Consider the following 22,889-nt stretch of genomic DNA (forward strand, 5'->3'; position numbering starts at 1 on the left):
GTGAATTCTGGATGGAGAATGTCACATTTTGGGGTATCTAGTGTCTAAAGAAGAAGTTGTAGTGAACCTTGCAAGATTAAGGCTGTTAGGGAATGGCCTACACCAAAGAGTGTCACTGAAATTTGAATTTTTCTTAGTTAGCTGGATATTATAGACTCTTTGTGCAAGGCTTGTCTAGGATACCCAAACCAATGACTACCTTGATGAAGAAAGAAGCTAAGTTTGGGGGGAATGAGAATTGTGAGGAAGCATTCCAAGCTCTAAAGATGCGTTTGACAACCGCGTCAGTGTTAACTCTACCAGATGAAAATGATACCTATAATGTGTATAGTGATGCATCAAAGAATGGTTTAGGGTGTGTATTGATGCAGAACGGGAAGGTTATTGTGTATGCATCAAGGAAATTAAAACCGTATAAACCTAAGTACCCTACCCATGATGTAATCCCCCGTAATTTTATTTATATATTTCAACGAATATTTAACATATTTAATATATATTTAAACATAATTTACGGATTTTAGAAACGAATATGTAATTGAAATATAATTATTTTATTTCATTTCGAATACTTTTAATGATTATGAAATCAAAATGTATTTTCGAGTTTTACTTTAAAACGAACTCGAATTCGAAACCACGTTCTATTGAAATTAGAAAACAAGTCCTAACCATTTCGGATTCAGCAACCTAAATTCTACTCCTGGCCCAATTGGGCAAAGCCCAAACCAATAAAACCCCAAAACCATACTCCCTTCCCTTTTCCTAATTCACGTAAAAAAAGAAAAAAAAAGATCAGACTCCCTTCCTTCAACCTCACGTACTCCCAGCTGTCCCTCTCCCTCTCTCAGCCGTGTGCCCTCCACGCCGTCGTCCCAGCCGCCGACCACCATGCACGGTAATCTCAGCCCTCTCTCTCCTCTTGCAATCCTCTTTCTTTCTTCCTCTGTTTTCGGTCCTTCCCTCCCCCTCGAGTTTTTTTTCGTGCTTCCCTTAATCCCTCACGTTTTGCGCAGCAACACCGCGACACAGCACCACCGTCCGCCGGTGAACCTTGCCGCGAGCCGCCACCTATCCGCCGGCCAGCCTTCTCTCTCCCCTTTAGTTCTTGGTTATTTCTTAAACCCTAAGTAACTAATTATTTTAATTAATTATAGTTGTTAATTTAAATTATGTTCTTGATATTAAATTCATAATTTTTATGGTTTGAACATGATTTTCAGATGTTGGTTGAGTTTATAAACGAATTAATTTCAAGTTTTGGTTGATTGAATTATAAGTTAGGGCTTATTTATGATTTATTAATTTGAATTATGTTTCTTGAATTAAAGTGATGATTTTTGTAATTTAAATTATAAATTTCAAATTATGCAAATTATATAATAAAGTTATTAATTTTCAGATTATCAAATTACTTTGAAATATGAATTTTGATTGTTTAAAGTATGAAATTCAAGGTTTTTATGATTTTTAATCATGATAGGTTGAGTATGAATTATTGAATTGGTTGTTTTGAGATACTAGGAACGTAGATTGACCTTGGTGAAGCTTTTAAATGAATTTATATTGCTGAAAATTTAAAGTACGATGTTTGCAAAAAGATTTCAACGAATTTCAATCACTAGTTCAATAATTATGATGCTAGGAAATCAAATGCTTAAGTTTTGATATTGGGGAAAGTTCTAAACATGTTTAGGATGCATTTAGAATGCTTTATTATGGTTGCCAATGATTAGAAATTGATTGGGATTACTTGTTGGTTGTTTTAGGCGGAGAATTCTCTTTAGGCGACTTTTGAAAGTGTTAAAGTGGCCTATCAGTTTGTTTACACAAGGTACGTACATACTTGCGTGCTTGGAATGTGTGCTAATTGTTGAAACCATGTTGAATTTGTTGTTGAACTTGGTTATGTTGATATTATGGTTGAACTTGGTGATGTTGATATTATGGACGAACTTGGTTATATGGAATGTGCATGTTTAATACTGTTGGGCAAACTTATTGAACTTATTTTGCACTAAGAGAACTGTAACATGTTAGTATGGATGATTGATACAAACATGTTGGTTGGGAACACTAGATTATTCTATATGATTGGTTTGGATCGATTGGTTGTTGTTCCCTTTTTAGCTTTTCACTACTTTATGAGGGCCGAGGACCTTGTTTAGTAAGTTGAAACTTTATACCCATATACAGGGTTGATCATGGTTAAAGGAAAGGTTGGGTAAATTGGAATGAGTCTTGATTGATGCCTTTATGATCACGTACTTAATTCCAAGATAAAAACAGTTGTGAACGAATGTGGATTATATGCCTTATGTGATTGTTGAGTCATAACAAAATCTCAATTGTAAATCATGTAAAGTGAAACTGAGTAGCAATAGCTTTAGAATGTGCACGTCTAAAGTGACGGACAAACAAGAGTTGGGGTTCATGGTGGTAGCCCATGGCCTTTTCTGGGACCGGATTGATCACCGTGTTCTATTTTTATTTAAACGTTCCTCGATATCGCAGGTCACTGAGGTCACGGAGTCGCGCCCGTACCTCGTCTTCCTTAGTGAAGACTTCTGGATGGACAACTCGGTCTATTGTCTACTTCAACTAAAATAATATTATTGTTGTAGGTCTAGCCTAGTCTAGTCAAGTATGGTCGTCAAATTATCATGTTATGTCTGCCCTTGTTTATGTTCATTAGTATCATGTTAGGGTTGTTATTGTTTTAATATGTAGTACTCAGCTTTGCTGATTACGTGCTTTGTTTGTGTGTGTTGATCATGGCTATGCCTTATTGATCCTGTGATGACCCAACTTTGGTGAGCAGTCTCTAAGGATCAATAAGCGTTGCCCATCTACAGGTTTGAAGATGATGCATCATTGGGATCGGGATTAGAGAGCTTGTAGTCATATTTGCTTTATTAAGTGATTTGGTTTGTTAACTTAAATTTGAAATTGTCGTACTATTCGTATTTCTTTATTTCAGTTAATTGGTTTTGGACCTAATATGCAATAAGATTATTTATGAACCTAAAAGTTAGTTTTATGTTTTCCGCTGCAAATTCTGAATAAGCCGTTACGTTTTCACACGGGCGATAATACTTTGATAATTCCCTACAGTTATATTTAAAAAGGGTTAATTTAGAAAATGGGAATTGTCGGGGTGTTACAAAGTGGTATTTTTGAGCTAAAGATTTTACTGACATTTCGTGTCTACCTTTGAAATTTTAGGCGCCTAACTAACTAATTAGTTACGTAAAAAGAATTTCGTTGAAGTAAACTACAACTAGTGAATAAATTGAAATTTATTAGTTAGAAATGTTTGAATTTATTTTAAAATTAACTCTTGAATTACGTGCTTTGAAATACGTTCTTGTTTATGTGACTTAATGTATTTCGTCCCTTTTTTTTGAAATTTAAATTAATATTTTCGTAATTATATTAAAAAAAAAAATTAAATAAATTACTGCTGCTGCTACAGTATCGTAAATATATATATATATATATATATATATATATATATATATATATATATATATATATATATATATATATATATATATATATATATATATATATATATATATATTGTATTTATTTATTAATTATTTGTCGTTTAAATAATTATTCGTTTAAACAAATTAATTCTTATAAATCATTCTCGTTTATTCTTTTATGCTTCAATGTTTGATATACTATGTTTATTCTGAGAGATGGGTAGCATAGGAAAGGGCATATAGAATAGGAACATTGTGTCTGCATTATGTCAACATAATTGTACTTTTGTGCCTGCTAACTGTCGTGTCTTTCCTATGCTTTGCCATTAATACATATTCTTACTTGTTGTGTATTGTGGAATCATACGGCAAGCGAGAGTACTAATTACTAACATAGAAACTATGTTTAATTGTTATAGATCACTAATCATGTCTGGCATACAAGGAAATAGAATAGGGAGCAATTCTAACCCTATTGTTCTAAGCGATGATGACAATGAAATGGATTACGAGTCTGACATTAACAGTTACACCAGCCATGAACTTGTTCTGCGTCAAGTTTTAAGAGCAGGAGAACCTGATAGTGATGATGAAGCCCTTCGTGAATTTGATCGTGCTAGAGGGCAAACTAGGGTCGATATTTATCAAGCTGTTTTGAGACCTGAAAGCGATTTGGAGCCTGAGTTTGAGCATGAATTTGGGTATGAGTTTGAACATGAATTTGAGTTTGAGTTCGAGCATGAATTGGAGGTTGAGCCTGAGTTTGAGTTTGAGCCTGAACCCGAGCCTGAACATGAACCTGAACCTGAGCCTGAGCCAGAGGAAGCTAATCATCAACTTCAAGGTCTACGAAGATCCTCTAGGCCAAGAAAGGAAGCTTATTATTTTGATATGGATGATGATGATGAACTTAAATATGAGTTATTCACCCTAGAAGGTTATAGCGAATCAAAGGACAAGTCTGATGATGTTTCCCTTTAGCTTTGCTTGCATATTTAGTTGTGTGTGAGAAAAATGTTGGACAATTCGCCCAACCACAGTTTATGTTTATATCGTAGAACCTTTTACTTTATTTTGAGAACAGGTGTGTGTTAATATTTAGGATTGTTATTGACATTCTTCTGAGGAATAAAAGTTAGATTATTGACTATCTAAAGGATCAAAGTTTATTACGGGCACGCAAGGGGAATGTTTTCTTCTTTTATTCTACCTTATTATTCGTGATGATTGAAGTTGTTCCTTGTCTCTCAGTTGAATTTTTTGCATGATTGTTCATTTTGTGTGAATTTTGAATGTTGATGTGATATTGCATTACTAGAGGATAATATAAGTAAAGTTTGAACCTGAATTAGAGTATATTAATTTCAGGTCGCGCTCTAGGATGGCCAATAATAGTGACCTGGCTGCTGTTATTCGCCTCTTGGCGGAAAAACTGACCCAGGAAAGAACTGAGCGCCCCGATTCTGCAGGGGACATGTTTGAAAGGCTTGCGAAAGTTAAGCCACCATACTTTAAGGGGCAGGCAGACCCCACCTTCCTTGAAAACTGGATCAGGGAATTTGAAAAACTATTTGGGGCGGTAAACTGTCCTGAGCATATAAAAGTAGGCCAAGCTGTCCTCTACCTGAAAGACGAGGCCGACCTTTGGTGGAGGGAAAATGGGACTAGACTAAGTGCCGCTGAGGGATTCAATTGGGATTCTTTTATTGTTGCTTTGAGGGGGAAGTTTTATCCTCCTTTTATGAGGAAGCAGAAAGCACAGGAGTTTATCAACCTTAGGATGGGGAATATGCCCATTGCTGAATACTACAGTAAGTTTATAGCTTTGTCGAGGTTTGCACCTGAGGTGGTAGCTACTGAGGAACTAAAGGCTCAGAGGTTTGAGCAAGGGTTAACCGATGAGATCCAACTGGGATTAGGCGGGGAAACTTTTACGTCCTTAGACATTGTGTATGGGAGAGCTGCTCATATTTATGGCCTGCAGACCAGGAGAGACAAGAAGAATGTTATTGTTGGGGATAAAAGGAAAGAGTTTAATGCTGGGGGAAGTCAGGGGAACTTCAAAAGGAATAGAAATGGGAATGGTAATGGTAATTTCCAGGGAAGAAACAACCAGGGGAATAACTATAACAACAGAAACCAAACTGACAGAGTGTACCACTGCAGGAGGTGCAACAACAACCACCATGGGAAGGATTGTAAGGGGGAATTGGTAATTTGCAACTATTGTCATAAGAAGGGACATAGGGAGTTTGAGTGCTTCACAAAGCAGAAGAAAGAGCAGAATGGTAGTGGGAGTAGTAACCAAGGGAAACCAGGGTTTAACCATTCGGGGAACCAAAGTTCGAAGCCTGTTGGGGCACCAAATAACCAGGGAAACCAAAACAAACCTGCCAATGGAAACAACAATAACAACAAGGCTCCTGGAAAGCTGTTCGTAATGAGTAGAAATGAAGCTGAACGTTCTGCAGATGTAGTTTCGGGTACTTTCTCTGTTCACTCCTTACCTGTTAAAACGTTGTTTGATTCAGGGGCAACTTATTCTTTTATTTCGTCCTCTATTGTTTAAAGTTTAAAGCTAGTAGATTTTGAGGCAATTGATTTACCTGTTAGTATGCCTACTGGTGCAACCATAAGGTGTACGAAATTATTTAAGAACTTGCCCTTGAAGATAAAAGATTGCACTTTTCCATCTAATTTGATAGAATTTAGTTTGGGGGACCTGGATGTGATTCTGGGGATGGATTGGCTAAGCTTATACAAGGCCGGGATAGATTGCGAGATTCAGAAAGTAAGCCTAAAGAACCCTACTGGGAAATCAATATCATATAGACGTTTTGGGAAGTCTAGGAACTTTGGGGTGATCTCCGCATTGCAAGTGAGGAAATTGGTCAATAAAGGGTGTGAACTATTTTTCTGTAGTGTCCAAGATGTGAGTAAGGAAGTTGGGGTAAAGATAGAGGATGTCCCAATCGTAGGAGAATTCGTAGATGTATTTCCGGATGAGATTCCGGGTATGCCACCGGCTAGAGCCCTCGAGTTTACCATAGAGTTAAATCCCGGAACCGCACCTATATCCAAAGCACCTTATAGGATGGCACCCCCATAAATGAGTGAGTTAAAGACACAATTGCAGGACTTGTTCGACAAGGGGTACATTAGGCCTAGTGCATCACCGTGGGGAGCTCCAGTATTGTTTGTCAAAAAGAAAGATGGGAGTATGCGGCTATGTATTGATTATAGGGAGTTGAACAACGTAACAATCAAAAACAAATATCCTTTGCCTAGGATAGATGACCTGTTTGATCAGTTGAATGGGGCAAGTGTATTCTCAAAGATTGATTTGCGTTCGGGATATCACGAATTGAGGGTAGCTGAGAAAGACATTCCTAAGACTGCATTTAGGACTCGTTATGGCCATTATGAGTTTACAGTAATGCCTTTTGGGTTAACCAATGCACCCGCCATATTTATGGATTTGATGAATAGGATTTTCCATGAATTCCTAGATAAGTTTGTGGTGGTATTCATTGATGATATTCTGATCTATTCGAGGAATGAAAAGGAACATGATGAGCATTTGAGGGTTATCTTGGAGACGCTTAGGAAGAACCAGTTGTATGCAAAGTTCTCTAAGTGTGAGTTTTGTCTGGAAAAGGTAGCATTTTTGGGACATTATGTGTCAAAGGAAGGAGTCTCTGTGGATCCTGCCAAGATTCAAGCTGTGAGTGAGTGGCCTACTCCGAAGAATGTGTCTGATATTCGGAGTTTCTTAGGTCTAGCTGGGTATTATAGGAGATTTGTGAGAGACTTCTCAAAGATAGCAAGACCCATGACCAACTTGATGAAGAAAGAATCAAAATTTGAGTGGAGCGAAAAATGTGAGGAAGCCTTCCAAATTCTCAAAGAGCGTTTAACCTCAGCATCTGTTTTAACCTTGCCTGATGGGAATGAAGGGTTTGAGGTACATAGTGATGCGTCGAAGAATGGGTTGGGGTGTGTATTACAGCAAAATGGGAAGGTGATTGCGTATGCGTCGCGTCAATTGAAACCATATGAGGCTAATTACCCTACCCACGATCTAGAGCTAGCTGCGATTGTTTTCGCTTTGAAAATTTGGAGACATTACCTCTATGGGGCAACATGTAAGATCTTCACAGACCACAAAAGCCTAAAATACATTTTCACCCAGAAAGATCTCAACATGAGACAAAGAAGATGGTTAGAGTTGATCAAGGACTATGATTTGAACATTCAGTACCATGAGGGGAAAGCAAATGTAGTTGCCGATGCATTGAGTAGGAAATCTAGCCATAGTATGAATGTCTTGGTAGTGCCTAAAGAGTTGTGTCGAGACATGCAGAGACTTAGCCTGGAAATAGTAAATCCTGGGGAAACCAAAGCAAAACTGAGTGCATTATCGTTGGAGTTGTCTATATTCGAGGAGATTAGAGAAAGTCAAGCTGGGGATGAGTACTTAGAAAAAATCAAAGAAAAGATGGGTCAAGGGAAAGAAGTAGATTTCAAGATTCATGAAGATGGTAGTTTGAGGTTCAAAGGGAGATGGTGTGTACCACAGAAGTGTGAAGAACTCAAGAGACGTCTTATGGATGAGGGGCATAATACTCCATATTCTGTGCACCCTGGGGGTGACAAGTTGTACAAAGACCTGAAGCAAATCTATTGGTGGCCTAATATGAAACGGGAAGTTGCCGAGTTTGTGTCTAGATGCCTAACCTGTCAGAAAGTCAAAATAGACCACAAAAGACCCATGGGGAAAGTTCAACCTTTAGAAGTGCCTGGATGGAAGTGGGATTCCATTTCTATGGATTTTGTTACTGCCTTGCCTAGATCAAAGAACGGAAATGATACCATTTGGGTAATTGTGGACCGTCTAATAAAATCAGCCGTGTTTATTCCGATTAAGGAGACATGGAAAAAGAAACAGCTTGCAAAGACTTACATTAAGCATGTAGTGAGGTTGCATGGGGTCCCAACCGATATTATCTCAGACCGTGATTCAAGATTCCTCTCGAAATTTTGGCAAAAGGTCCAGTTGAACCTTGGGACAACTTTGAAAATGAGCACTGCTTTCCACCCTGCAACCGATGGTCAGACTGAGAGAACTAACCAGACTATGGAAGATATGTTGAGGGCTTGTGCGATTGACTTTAAGGGTAGTTGGGAAGACCATCTAGACTTGATCGAATTTTCATACAACAATAGTTACCATGCAAGCATTAAGATGGCACCTTTTGAGGCACTATATGGGAGAAAGTGTAGAAGTCCCACCTGCTGGAATGATTTCAGTGAAAATATAGTCTTGGGAACAGAATTCATTGAGGAGACTGTCAGGAATGTAAAAAGGGGAAAGTGTTTTGAGGCACTATATGGGAGAAAGTGTTTGCCCAAGTCAGGCTAGAATTCAAGCTGCCCAGGATAGGCAAAAGAGTTATGCTGATTTGAAAAGAAGAGATGATGAATTTGCAGTAGGTGATAAAGTGTTCTTGAAAGTATCACCAACCAAGGGTGTGATGAGATTCGGGAAAAAGGGGAAGCTAAGTGCCAAGTACGTAGGCCCATATGAGATTCTGCAACGAATAGGGAAAGTAGCATACAAGTTAGCCTTGCCAATGGAGTTCGAAAAGATGCACGACGTGTTTCACATTTCCCAACTAAAGCGCTATATCCCTGATAAGTGTCATATCTTAGAGCCTGAGAGAATCCAGATTGATAGTAGCCTCACATACGAAGAAAGGCCTGTGAAAATCCTTGATAGAAAAGTGCGTAGTACACGCAATAAGGACGTCAGCATAGTGAAAGTACTTTGGTCGAACCACGAGTACGAAGAGGCAACGTGGGAAGCCGAAGCTGAAATGAAGATCAAGTATCCAGAGTTATTTTCTGAGGTGAGTTACGAGGGCGTAACTCGTTTTCTTTAAGAGGGGTAGAATGCGATAGAAATTCGCGCTTTTTACCTATTTTTATGGTGTTTTTATGCATTTTATGCTTATTTTTAGCAACCTTTACATGTTGATGCAAGTAAATAGATTCTCCGCATAAGAAAATATGTTCTTGAGTATTACAAGTAACTTTTAGTTGGCAAAAGAGTGCAGTTGAGTGGCACAAAGTACTTCTACAATAAGAATAAGTTGAAAAGTTTGGAAAGATATGTGAATTTTCGTGCCAAGTTTCGGGACGAAACTTCTTTTAAGAGGGGTAGATTGTAATCCCCCGTAATTTTATTTATATATTTCAACGAATATTTAACATATTTAATATATATTTAAACATAATTTACGGATTTTAGAAACGAATATGTAATTGAAATATAATTATTTTATTTCATTTCGAATACTTTTAATGATTATGAAATCAAAATGTATTTTCGAGTTTTACTTTAAAACGAACTCGAATTCGAAACCACGTTCTATTGAAATTAGAAAACAAGTCCTAACCATTTCGGATTCAGCAACCTAAATTCTACTCCTGGCCCAATTGGGCAAAGCCCAAACCAATAAAACCCCAAAACCATACTCCCTTCCCTTATCCTGATTCACGTAAAAAAAAAAAAAAGATCAGACTCCCTTCCTTCAACCTCACGTACTCCTAGCCGTCCCTCTCCCTCTCTCAGCCGTGTGCCCTCCACGCCGTCGTCCCAGCCGCCGACCACCACGCACGGTAATCTCAGCCCTCTCTCTCCTCTTGCAATCCTCTTTCTTTCTTCCTCTGTTTTCGGTCCTTCCCTCCCCCTCGGGGTTTTTTTCGTGCTTCCCTTAATCCCTCACGTTTTGCGCAGCAACACCGCGACACAGCACCACCGTCAGCCGGTGAACCTTGCCGCGAGCCGCCACCTGTCCGCCGGCCAGCCTTCTCTCTCCCCTTTAGTTCTTGGTTATTTCTTAAACCCTAATTAACTAATTATTTTAATTAATTATAGTTGTTAATTTAAATTATGTTCTTGATATTAAATTCATAATTTTTATGGTTTGAACATGATTTCAGATGTTGGTTGAGTTTATAAACGAATTAATTTCAAGTTTTGGTTGATTGAATTATAAGTTAGGGCTTATTTATGATTTATTAATTTGAATTATGTTTCTTGAATTAAAGTGATGATTTTTGTAATTTAAATTATAAATTTCAGATTATGCAAATTATATAATAAAGTTATTAATTTTCGGATTATCAAATTACTTTGAAATATGAATTTTGATTGTTTAAAGTATGAAATTCAAGGTTTTTATGATTTTTAATCATGATAGGTTGAGTATGAATTATTAAATTGGTTGTTTTGAGATACTAGGAACGTAGATTGACCTTGGTGAAGCTTTTAAATGAATTTATATTGCTGAAAATTTAAAGTACGATGTTTGCAAAAAGATTTCAACGAATTTCAATCACTAGTTCAATAATTAGGATGCTAGGAAATCAAATGCTTAAGTTTTGATATTGGGGAAAGTTCTAAACATGTTTAGGATGCATTTAGAATGCTTTATTATGGTTGCCAATGATTAGAAATTGATTGGGATTACTTGTTGGTTGTTTTAGGCGGAGAATTCTCTTTAGGCGACTTTTGAAAGTGTTAAAGTGGCCTATCAGTTTGTTTACACAAGGTACGTACATACTTGCGTGCTTGGAATGTGTGCTAATTGTTGAAACCATGTTGAATTTGTTGTTGAACTTGGTTATGTTGATATTATGGTTGAACTTGGTGATGTTGATATTATGGACGAACTTGGTTATATGGAATGTGCATGTTTAATACTGTTGGGCAAACTTATTGAACTTATTTTGCACTAAGAGAACTGTAACATGTTAGTATGGATGATTGATACAAACATGTTGGTTGGGAACACTAGATTATTCTATATGATTGGTTTGGATCGATTGGTTGTTGTTCCCTTTTTAGCTTTTCACTACTTTATGAGGGCCGAGGACCTTGTTTAGTAAGTTGAAACTTTATACCCATATACAGGGTTGATCATGGTTAAAGGAAAGGTTGGGTAAATTGGAATGAGTCTTGATTGATGCCTTTATAGTCACGTACTTAATTCCAAGATAAAAACAGTTGTGAACGAATGTGGATTATATGCCTTATGTGATTGTTGAGTCATAACAAAATCTCAATTGTAAATCATGTAAAGTGAAACTGAGTAGCAATAGCTTTAGAATGTGCACGTCTAAAGTGACGGACAAACAGGAGTTGGGGTTCATGGTGGTAGCCCATGGCCTTTTCTGGGACCGGATTGATCACCGTGTTCTATTTTTATTTAAACGTTCCTCGATATCGCAGGTCACTGAGGTCACGGAGTCGCGCCCGTACCTCGTCTTCCTTAGTGAAGACTTCTGGATGGACAACTCGGTCTATTGTCTACTTCAACTAAAATAATATTATTGTTGTAGGTCTAGCCTAGTCTAGTCAAGTATGGTCGTCAAATTATCATGTTATGTCTGCCCTTGTTTATGTTCATTAGTATCATGTTAGGGTTGTTATTGTTTTAATATGTAATACTCAGCTTTGCTGATTACGTGCTTTGTTTGTGTGTGTTGATCATGGCTATGCCTTATTGATCCTGTGATGACCCAACTTTGGTGAGCAGTCTCTAAGGATCAATAAGCGTTGCCCATCTACAGGTTTGAAGATGATGCATTATTGGGATTTGGATTAGAGAGCTTGTAGTCATATTTGCTTTATTAAGTGATTTGGTTTGTTAACTTAAATTTGAAATTGTCGTACTATTCGTATTTCTTTATTTCAGTTAATTGGTTTTGGACCTAATATGTAATAAGATTATTTATGAACCTAAAAGTTAGTTTTATGTTTTCTGCTGCAAAATTCTGAATAAGCCGTTACGTTTTCACACGGGCGATAATACTTTGATAATTCCCTACAGTTATATTTAAAAAGGGTTAATTTAGAAAATGGGAATTGTCGGGGTGTTAGACATGACATAGAACTAGCAGCCATGTTGTTTGCATGGATGAGATTATGGAGAATCAAATTGGAGGTTAACTTGGAGCGAATCAAGGAAATGATTTCGCAAGGGAAGGAAATAGATTTTAAGATCCATGTTGATGTAAGTTTTAGGCACAAAGGAAGGTGGTGTGTGCCTCAAATGTGCGGAGAGTTAAAGAATAGCTCATGAGAGAAGGTCATAATACACCATATTCTGTTCACCTAGGTGGTGACAAGTTGTATAAGGATCTGAAAAGTGTCTATTAATGGCCAAGAATGAAGAATGAAATAGCTAAGTTGTAGCTAGATATTTGACTTATCAGAAGATCAAAATAGAACATAGAGACCTCAAGGAAAGGTTCAACCATTATAATTTTCAAGTTGGAAATGAGACTGTATTTCAATGGACCTTGTCACTTGTTTGCCCAAGTCAAATCTAGGAAATGACATCAATTGGGTTGTGGTAGATAGACTGACCAAGCCATCAGTGTTTATACCAATGAAGGAGACCTAGAAAGATGGAGCAACTTTCTAAGGCTTGCATTAAGTATGTTGTGAGACTACATGGAGTTCCTAAGGATATCGTGCCAGATAGGGATTCAAGGTTTCTTTCAATCTTCTGGGAAAGTGTACAGAAGAACTGTGGCACGACATTGAAAATGAGTATAGTGTTCCATCCATCCACATATGGACAAACTGAGAGAACCATTTAGACACTTGAGGATATGCTTCATGCACGTGAAATTGATTTCCAAGGAAGTTGGGAAGATAGTTTACATTTGATTGATTTTCCTATAACAATATCATGCCAATGTAGGAATGACACCATTTGAGGCCTTGTATGGAAGGAAATGTAGAAGTCCACTATGTTGGAGCGACATTAGTGAAACAATTGTGTTAGGACCTCAAATGATAGAGGACACAATGAACCAAATGAGATCTATTCACTCAAAGATTCAAGCAGCGCAAAATCGCCAAAAGAGCTATGCATACTTGACAAAATTCTAGTGGGTGAAAAAATTGTTACTCAAAGTTTCACCAATGAAAGATGTGATAAGATTTGTCAAGAAAGAAAAGCTTAGCCCAAGTATATAGGCCCATATGAAATCCTAGAACGGATAGGAAAGGTAGCTTATAGACTAGCCTTACCAATGGACCTGCATAGAGTGCATAATGTGTTTCATACATCTCAATTGAGAAAGTATGTTCTGGATAAGTCACATGTGTTGCAACCGGAAACCATAGAATTATACCAAATTTTATCTTTCAAGGAAAGACCAGTCAAAGTCCTGGATTGTCAAGTCGTAGTACACGAACTAAGGGTGTTAATATTGTGAAAGTTTTGTGGTCTAATGAAGTTTTGTGGTCCCGGGAAGCTTAGGACGATATGAGAAAGAATTATCCCTAGCTATTTCCCAAGGGTAGTTGAGTTACGGGGTCGTAACTCGTTTCTTTTAAGGGGGGTAGAGTGCGGTAGAATTTCGCGCTTTTACCTTATTTTCCCTTATTTTGTGCTTAATTTAGTGCCTTCTATGGAATTGCACTTCATATTGCCATGTTGAATTACTTAAAGAGTACAGCAACTAAATTTTTTTGCAAAGAAAACGCAATAAAGTCTCATAAAGTCTCAAGTTTTTATTTCCGAGCCCAAGTTTTGGGACGAAACTTCTTTTAAGGAGGGTAGACTATAATACCTCGTATTTTTCTGTATTTTATAAATATATTTTATTATATTTATAAAGTATTTTTATGATTTTTAGAATTTAAAACGCATTTAAATGTTATTTAAATGTATTTTATTTAATTAGAATATTTATTAGTTTAATTATTACCAAACGAATTTATTATTTAATGTTGGGAATTTAATTGGGTTTCAAAAGTAAAACGACTTTAAATGAATCTAGGCCAATTCAATTCCAAGTTCAAGTCCAAACAAATTAAACAAGCCCATTCTATGTTTAATGAAGCCCGAAAAGAATCCTAAAGCCTAGCCCATCTTTGAATTTCCTAAGCCTATAAATATAGGTGCTCACCCTCAAAATCGCTCCCTATTAATTAAACCTAAAAATAAAACCCTAACCCTAAATTCTTCTTTCTTTCGTCAAACTTATGTTTGGCCGTTTTTCTCCTACTTCCTTTCGTTTAAAGTTGTAGATCTCGAAAAGTTCTTGAACTTTGCCTCAAGAATCGATCAATTCCGAGTTGTAGATTAAAAGTTATGAGCGTTCTAAAATTCTGCTGCAGTAATTTACTCCCTCTTTTTCTCTCGCCTCTCACGCCCCTCGACCCGCACAGCCGCGTGCTGTTGCTGTGTGTTGTTCTTGTTGTTGCTGTGCGTTGTTGGCCCTCGCCCACACACACTCGTCTCTCTTTTCTCTCCCTCGTGCCCGTCGTGCACCAAAGCCGAAGCCCTACTGCTGCTTCCCTTGCCTGCCGCGCACAACACACACTCGTGTGTGTTGTGTGTGTGTTGTTGTTGTTCCGTATACTCTGTATATTTTGATTCTTTTGCGCCCAATCACATTCAAATCGTGATTGTACCGTGCTATAGGCCGGATTGGTATAATTCTCTTCTTCCTTGCCTATTCTATTTCAATTCCGTATTTAAATTATATTATTATTATTGGTTTTGATTAATTAAAATGCTGGGATCGGTTATGAACACCGAATTTTGAGGATTTGTATGTTTGAATTATTGAAGAATGTTTTGAATTTAAATATTATAATTTTCAGATTTGAAGTATATATTAAAGCTTCAATTTTTATTAGTTTTAATAGTTTTAATTACAAACTATGATTGGAGTTTTAATCTAAGCCTTATGGGAGATTGATTAGCATAATTAGATGATGAATTTAATTATGATAATCAATTATATTTTTCAGAATATTGTAAAGACTTAAAACGACGACTTTTAATGGTTTTATACATGAAAATAAATTAATTTCATGCTAGGGTTTTAAACGATTGATTGAGACTATTATTTTATTAATGAACGATTAAGTTCTAATGAATTCAAGTGTATTAAAACTAAACAAAGTTGTTGGAAATTTAGTAAACATGGATAATAATTAAGTTTCTCCATTGTGTTTATAGGAGTTGATTTCTAGTAAGTTGTGATTCGCACAGTGGCCCCCGTACTTAGGTATTCCAGGTACGTACAAGTCTAGGGCGACCACATTATTTGTCAAGGGACATTACGTGATTATTTATTGATGTGAATCATATTACGTGAACTTGGTGAATTCATATTTGATTTGGTGGACAATCATGTGAATTATTATTATTGGAATTATTGAATTGTTGATTGAACAAGCATGTTGGGATTATTATGAGTATGGATTTCATTGTCAATCAGGTTGTTCAATATTTATGCATGTATGGTTTGTTTCACATGCAAGGGATGGATTATTTATTATTATGCTATTGTACGGGATGTCTAGCATACTTTGAGCCAATTATTCGTACGTCGTTGTACTATTTATTTACCACATGTGAAGGGTTAGCTCACGTAAGCCACCGCACATGTAGGGTTCAGTTGGGAATATTTTGTATGAAATGAATTAGGATTTGTCGTGCAAGGGCACAACCCTCATGTTAATGGGCATAATGTGGAATCTCACTTTGGTGAGGAGGAACATGGTAGTAATTTCACAAGTGTCTTGTTTGGTTGATCACAAAGTCTTAAAGCATTAAAATAAGATTGTTTTTGTTGTTGTTTATTAATTGTGTGCATTGTTGAGTCTTGAGTTCACCTTTAATAAAATATTAATAAACGTAAAGTGCAACCTAAACAAGCTTCAAAACTCTTGGAACGTATATACCTTGAGTATGAACAATGGGGGGAGTCTTGCCGGAAAGCTCGTACTCCTACTAATGATACAAGACGTTGTTTCATTCATATTATGCGCAGGAATTCCGTCGGTATGGACCGACACTCGGTATGGCCCGATTTTATTATTTATTATTTGGTGTATGGTTGGCTCCCATCACCTTTCCTTTATGGAATATTCTTTTGGCCCGTTCGAAGCTTATTCTAATTAAATTGTGAGTCAAGAGTCGAGTCATGAGTCGAGTCAAGAGTCGAGTCTTGTATTCATGATTTGCTTGTTATTTATTTAATGGCTTCTGCATGTTGATTAGTACTTAGTGAGTGATGCATGTTTATAGTTTTATCTCACTCTAGCCTTGTAAGTACTCAGCTTTTTGCTGACTACGTGCTTTGTGTCTTTTGGTCATGGCCTTTGCCTTGATGACCCTATGATGATCCATCATTTGCACTTGCATTGTTGGGGAGTAGAATAATATAGCAGGTTGGTAGATCAAAGTACGATCGAAATCATGTGGCTTGGGATGATTGAGAGAGTTGCATGCTTTCGTACTTTAAAACTATTTTATCTATACTTTAATTATGTTTTTAATTTGCTGAACTTTTAATACCTTGGTTTTTGGGCCGTTATGGTTCCAACTTGTAGGAGGCCTCGATAATTTATTATTTATGTTTTTGAAAAGTTAGTTGTCATTAAATTCCGCTGCGTAATTCTGGTACTAGTCTTAACCGTTATCACGGTGGCGGTAATACTTTAGTAATTCCTTTATTTTAAGTTGGAAAATGGTTTTATAAAAGCAAGGAATTATTAGGGTGTTACACCTTCACTGCGTTCCCCTTGCGCTGCACTCCTTCCAGCTTCCCCTGCGGTTCTGCCATTCCCCTAAACCCTGCGGTTCCCCTAAACCCTGCTTCCCCTGCGGTTCTGCCGCTCCCTGTTTAGATCCGCCGCCCACGGCAGTCGCCCACAGCACGGCCGCTGCCCACGGCAGTATCCCACAGCACAGCCGTCGCCGCCCACTCCGCCTCCATTGTTCATTGTCCTCTCTCCTCTCTTAGGTATTGAATTTTAATTTTAATATTTATTGAATTTTATTTGTGCATTTTAAGTTTAATTGTAGACATTATGATTGAATTTTAATTATGTATTATAATTGAATTATAATTGTTGATATTATTTGTTGAATTTTAATTGGGTACATTTTTGGATTTAGGTTTTGTTGAATTTTAATTTTAGTTTTTGATGAATTGGAATAGGTTATTATAATAGTTGGTTTTGTTGAATTTTAATTGTTTATTAAATTTAGGTTTTGTTGAATTAAAAGTTATGAAATGAAGTTTTGGGTTTGTGTAGGTTTATGAGATGGTTTGTGTAGGTTATGAAATGAACTTAGGTTATGAAATGAATTTAGGTGATATATGAAATCATGTTTTGGGTTTGCTACAAAATTCGGGTTTGTGAATTTGTGATGTGAAATGAATTGTACGTTATGGGAACTTGTTATTCTGCTGTACACTATGTCATGGTCTTTCTAAATCCAAAACGTATTAAATCTATATGCTTGGGTGGTTACTTGACATGCATTGTGTTAGGTTTGTTATGAAATAGACATAACTGATAAAGGATGGTGTTAGAATTTCAATGTTTGATCAGTAATCGTCAATAACTGAACTATTATGTATTCATGTATATATATGATTGTTTACCCACTTGGTAATTCATTTGGTTTTCCATCTGTTTCATGTGAGTTATATAGCTGCACTACACCTCTGCTCATTTCAGGACTATATCTTATTACACATTATGCTACACGTTAAAATTCTCCATGCTGATTTGAAAAAGTGATTATGTTTCTTATGCTAGTTAAAAATTCAGGATCAAACATAAAGTCTTTAACATAACTTGCATTTTGGTACACTTCTGAGATCTGTCTTTCTGAAAGGATAAGAAGTCTTTTCTTGAGAAGTTTAGTAAAAAACAAGATGAGTTACCTAATTGGCAGAGTTTTCCCACATCCTTGTATATGTGCTTGTTTCTTTATTTTAGAATTTATTACTTTTGAGTTATGACTGTGATATTCCTGTTTATTTGATTTAGAATTTGTAACCATGATTAATTGAGAAGTTATTATGTGCCTCTGGTGAGTATTTGCAAGAGCAGATATTCTGCTCATGTTCTGTTAGACCGGTTCCCGTTCCTTTCTGGTTTGATTGGTCACAATGACGATCTCCCATGACGATTCATGTAAGCCGACCCCAAATGATTTTGGGACTAAGACTTTGTTGTGTTGTTGTTGTTGTTGTTGTTGTTTTTGTTGTTGTTGTTGTTGTTGTTGTTGTTGTTGTTGTTGTTGTTGTTTTTGTTGTTGTTGTTGTTGTTGTTGTTGTTGTTGTTGTTGTTGTTGTTGTTGTTGTTGTTGTTGTTGTTGTTGTTGTTTAGACTGGTCTAAATGATCCGCCTTAACAGGGCTGATAATATTTTAATGTCGAGGATTGAGACTATTAGCTCATTTGAGAAATGACTAGACTTGCATTGGACATGATACTGGTGATTCAATGGTACAATTCTTAGTCGGAAAAGTAGCTGTTAATTAGTTTGTGCATTTTGTTTGCAGAAAATTCTGCAAAATAGGAAAATCTGGAGTAGAACGTGATGGGGTTAGTCAGATATCCATTGATTGCTAACTCCACTTAATCCCTGGCAGTTCTTTTCACTTACAGTATCTAGGGACTAGTGTTTTATTGTTGCAGTTTGCAGAGTGAATAATTTATCAGGATGGGAATTTTATTCTGCTCAAAACCAGTTTATGAAATGCTAAATCCTTGACCTATCTGTGCCTATATTTATTTATTTTGAAAAAAGTTATTGAACTAAGAAGGGATATGTCATTTTGCTAACTTGTCATTGATATTATTACCCTACACAGATATGGCTGTGGCTGAACTAGAATTTGATCATCCTAACTATGCATCAAAGGCAGAGAACTCATGGAAACTTATTGCAAGCTCTCTTCAATCCGTTCTAAAATGCAACATGGAGCTTAGGATCAATCTCTCTCATAGTTATGCCAAATCCAAGAGGCCATCTTTCAGTCTATTTAGCTGTTCTCGCAGAATTCACAAGTTAAATACTTCTGAAAATGGAAGTGATCGATTGTCAGATGCCTCCAATTTTACTTCTGATAAAGCTATGATAGGAGACAACAACAAGCATGTCGAAACTTGCTCATCCTGTGGGTCCCAATTATCTCACATTTGCAGCCACGGAATGGTTATTACTTTCAGAAATAGCAATGGAAATGCACTAAGTACCGCAAGGTCTGGTGCATCGACACCTCAAAGAGTCTCACAAGATAGCATGTCGAGTGAGCATGAGAAAGTATGCAAGATTTGAACCGTTGAAGAGCAGGATGTTCAGCCTAATTGCTTTCCTAAAAACATGAGACTCAGTAAAAAAATGACATCATTAGAGTCTTCTGAAGTACTGTGCTTAAAGGTTCAGCCAAAAGCAAGAAGTAGGGAAGCATCATTTGATGCATATATCTGCACCGATTATCCTTACGTTTTAAGAAATGGTAGCAACAAAAGTGACATTTCACAACATGAAGATGGGTGAGTTGTTGCTATAATTAGTAAACTTCTGTCAAGTGATTTTTGACTAGTCCCTGAAAAATAACATTTTCATCATCATATGTCTTGTTGCAGAAAAATGGAAGACTCGGAGTCACATTGCTGGAAAACACCGCCTTTTTCAATGAAGAAGGTAAGCACAAGGAGACAGAATTAGTTAAATCAGATTGTTCAAGACTTCAAGTAAAATAGGGTTGAAAGTTGAAACAGAATCTGTTGAAATATTCACAATGTTAGGCTTATGTACTTCCCGACTTTATGCTCTGTTATGTACTTCTTCTGGCAGAGCATTCAATGTGTCCGGAAAAATCAAACCCGAGGAAGCTGTGGAATTTGCTATCTCTTCTTTGCCAAATGAGGTTGTCGATACCATTGGAGCTACATCTTTGCCTTCTGAGGATTCTGTTTCAGAAAGGAGGAGAAAGTTAGAGTTCCTTGAAATACAGGAAGAATTAATCGAGGTTTTAGTCTCTTTTCCTCCCTCCAAACACTTTAGGTCTTAAACTGTAAAATTTTACTGACTGTTCATTGACCTCATTCCTCTTCTCAACCTTCTGAAAAAAACCATGTAAATCATTCCCTTTTAAAATTTGCTTCATTTGTCGGAGGAAAGTTTTTAAAAATTCGCTTTAATGTTCGTTTTAAGACTCTATAATACTTATGTTATAACTTACTAAATTGTAGGAAGAGGAGAAGAAAATGAAAGCAGACAAAGAAAAGGCGGCGAAATTGAAATAGTCTACTGTTAGCGAAAAAGATGTTTCCTTGGAAGAGATGGTGGATGCGACTACCCGGGATGAAAAAGAATATGCAAAGGTTGCATCATCATCAGATACCGATGATCAGCTTTGTAAGCTCAGTCGTGCATTGGTTGTTCTGGCTTCAGCATCTGTAAGAATATTTTGGTGCATCTTGTTTTATGATGGGGTCTCTTATGTTACGGAGTACTAGTTTTTACTTTTGTTTCTTTTACTCTCTTATAGTCAGTGAGCAGGGAACGGGAGGGGTTCTTAAGACTGACACCACTGGTTTTTCTTTGAACAAGTATTTTCAAATAAGGAGGTTAGTGAAAACTTGGAACTAATTAATTACACTACTGACACCACTGGTTTTTCTTTGAACAAGTATTTTCACCACTTGAGGTATGATACAGATTTACCTTCTTTATCTCTTTTCCAGATCGAGCTTTACAATACTATGGTGGTAACAAGATTAGAACACATATTTTTTATATAGCATTCCTAGAGACCACACTAGTGACTGTAATCACACATAAAATTGTAGAATCATACTCAATTTTTTTTGGTAAAAGTAGAACATTATTCTGAACTTTTCTTCTTGAGTTAGGTGTAGAATTTGATGGCTCAATTCAACATGGTTATGATCAATTTTATTGTTTCTTCTTCCTATAATGTACACAGTGAGTTTTATTCTTGTTTCTTTGTTCATGTTTCCTCACCTTCTAGCTTTCCAACCCCCCTGGATTTCTTAAGAATGGTTGTTTCTCATTGTGTTTCTAATAAATTTATGGTCTTGCTATTCCTGTGCAGCAATTCTGGAAGCAGCAGTTCTGGGAGCAGCAGTTCTGACAGCAGCAGGTGTGATCTGTTCATTTTAGTTGTTATTATGTTCTTTTCTGTTTCGTTCATGTTCTGTTCTGTGTTGTTCTGTTGTTGTTCTGTGCATCCTATGTTGTTCATTCTATTCTGTTCGTGCATTATCATACCGAGGATGATTTGCGTTAGTTTGAGCACCTAATAGATCACGGCCTGACTAATAAATTCAAAGCTACCTTACAGATGGTCTCAAATCCTGTATTTATGAAAGTACATTTGCGGAATATTGATGCAATATCTGGTGGCTAGCTCACAGCAGCTGCTCATGACTTTCAATTTTGATATTAACAAAGAGTCATATAACCTTTTCCTAAAACAACTTGAGCGAGTAGTCATAGGTAGAATGAACATCTTCAAACCAAGGTGTAAGCCTAGATTTACAAATCTTGATTACGATAGCATGGATGAAACTATTTTCCTGTCATGCTTTAAATGTGAAATAATAGATTGTAAAGAGCCTTAGAACGACCCAATTAGCCTTAAATGTGAAATAATAGATTGTAAGTAAAGTAGTGATTTATAATTGCACTTACATGTAAAATATTCTTTGCATTTACATGTGTAAACAAAGTATATATAATTGCATATTTTCGTAGTGCTTTTCGGAGTTACAAGAGACTAAGTGGACAATCTAAGGGAACTAAATTAACATGGATTCCAGCACAGGTATAATTAGTTTATTATTTACCTAAGAATCAAGTTTTTCAAAATTATAACATACAATTTGATAGAAATTTTACTTGTGTTATTTATTTTAATGCATGTAGTGTGCTCAACAACCGGGATCACTAGATTGTGGCTACTACGTCATGCGTTTTATGTACGACATAATAATGAATCATGGTAATAGTCAAGATCTTACTAAGGTATGTTCTCATAAACTACGTACTTTATATAATAAATTGAAGTACACAAAACTATTATATTGATCGATCATTGATAAATTGAATTATTTACACTTTTTTAGGATTTTTCAAGAACATTGCCTTATTCACCGGAGGAGATTAATGAGGTGAAAGATTTTTGGGCAAATTACTTTGTGAACAATGTCGAATTTTTAGCTTAATTTGTAATATGAACTCGATCTCTAGCTAGCTACCTTTGTTGTAATAATTTTATGTTTGTTGTAACATGTTGGTTGATCTATGACGAATTTAATTGCCTTTTATTGGGAACGTTAATTACGTTGTAAACTTTTGTGACAGGTATTATTTATAAATGTATTCCTGGTATTGGGAAGCGTCTAATTTCAAAGACGATCATGTCGGAATTTACAACTTAAATATTAAAAAACAAATTTAAAAAAAACAAAAAATAAGTGATTTGCGTCGCACGTTAGCTTAATGTGCGACGCAAAAGACTTATT

General features: G+C 36.4%; 1 protein-coding gene and 1 long non-coding RNA gene across 6 annotated transcripts; both read left to right on the forward strand.

Annotated features, from left to right (window-relative positions):
* The first annotated feature begins 499 nt into the window (after positions 1-499).
* On the forward strand, positions 500-3,044 carry LOC130465886 (uncharacterized). Its single transcript, XR_008925903.1, has 3 exons — positions 500-1,111; positions 1,770-1,834; positions 2,822-3,044. It is a non-coding gene; the product is annotated as an uncharacterized lncRNA (long non-coding RNA).
* A 6,732-nt stretch (positions 3,045-9,776) lies between these two features.
* On the forward strand, positions 9,777-22,887 carry LOC130469582 (uncharacterized). 5 transcript variants are annotated; one of them, XR_008930029.1, is made up of 14 exons: positions 9,777-10,172; positions 10,291-10,385; positions 11,043-11,107; positions 15,545-15,602; positions 16,749-17,336; positions 19,205-19,889; positions 19,983-20,040; positions 20,194-20,368; positions 20,592-20,798; positions 20,891-20,969; positions 21,458-21,505; positions 22,120-22,189; positions 22,291-22,389; positions 22,491-22,887. XR_008930029.1 is itself a non-coding variant. In XM_056838989.1 (9 exons), exons 5-9 carry the CDS (start codon positions 20,665-20,667, stop codon positions 22,587-22,589), a joined length of 450 nt encoding a protein of 149 aa, XP_056694967.1. In that variant the 5' UTR covers positions 15,247-17,336; positions 19,205-19,889; positions 19,983-20,040; positions 20,194-20,368; positions 20,592-20,664; the 3' UTR covers positions 22,590-22,887. The 5 variants fall into 5 exon arrangements, 2 of the variants coding, with proteins under 2 accessions (XP_056694967.1, XP_056694942.1); XR_008930028.1 differs by having other exon boundaries at positions 11,043-15,602; XR_008930027.1 differs by having other exon boundaries at positions 11,043-17,336.
* Positions 22,888-22,889: the final 2 nt, after the last annotated feature.

The sequence above is a fragment of the Spinacia oleracea genome, chromosome 1, assembly GCF_020520425.1.
Source record: "Spinacia oleracea cultivar Varoflay chromosome 1, BTI_SOV_V1, whole genome shotgun sequence".
In the NCBI taxonomy this organism is placed as follows: Eukaryota; Viridiplantae; Streptophyta; class Magnoliopsida; order Caryophyllales; family Amaranthaceae; genus Spinacia; species Spinacia oleracea.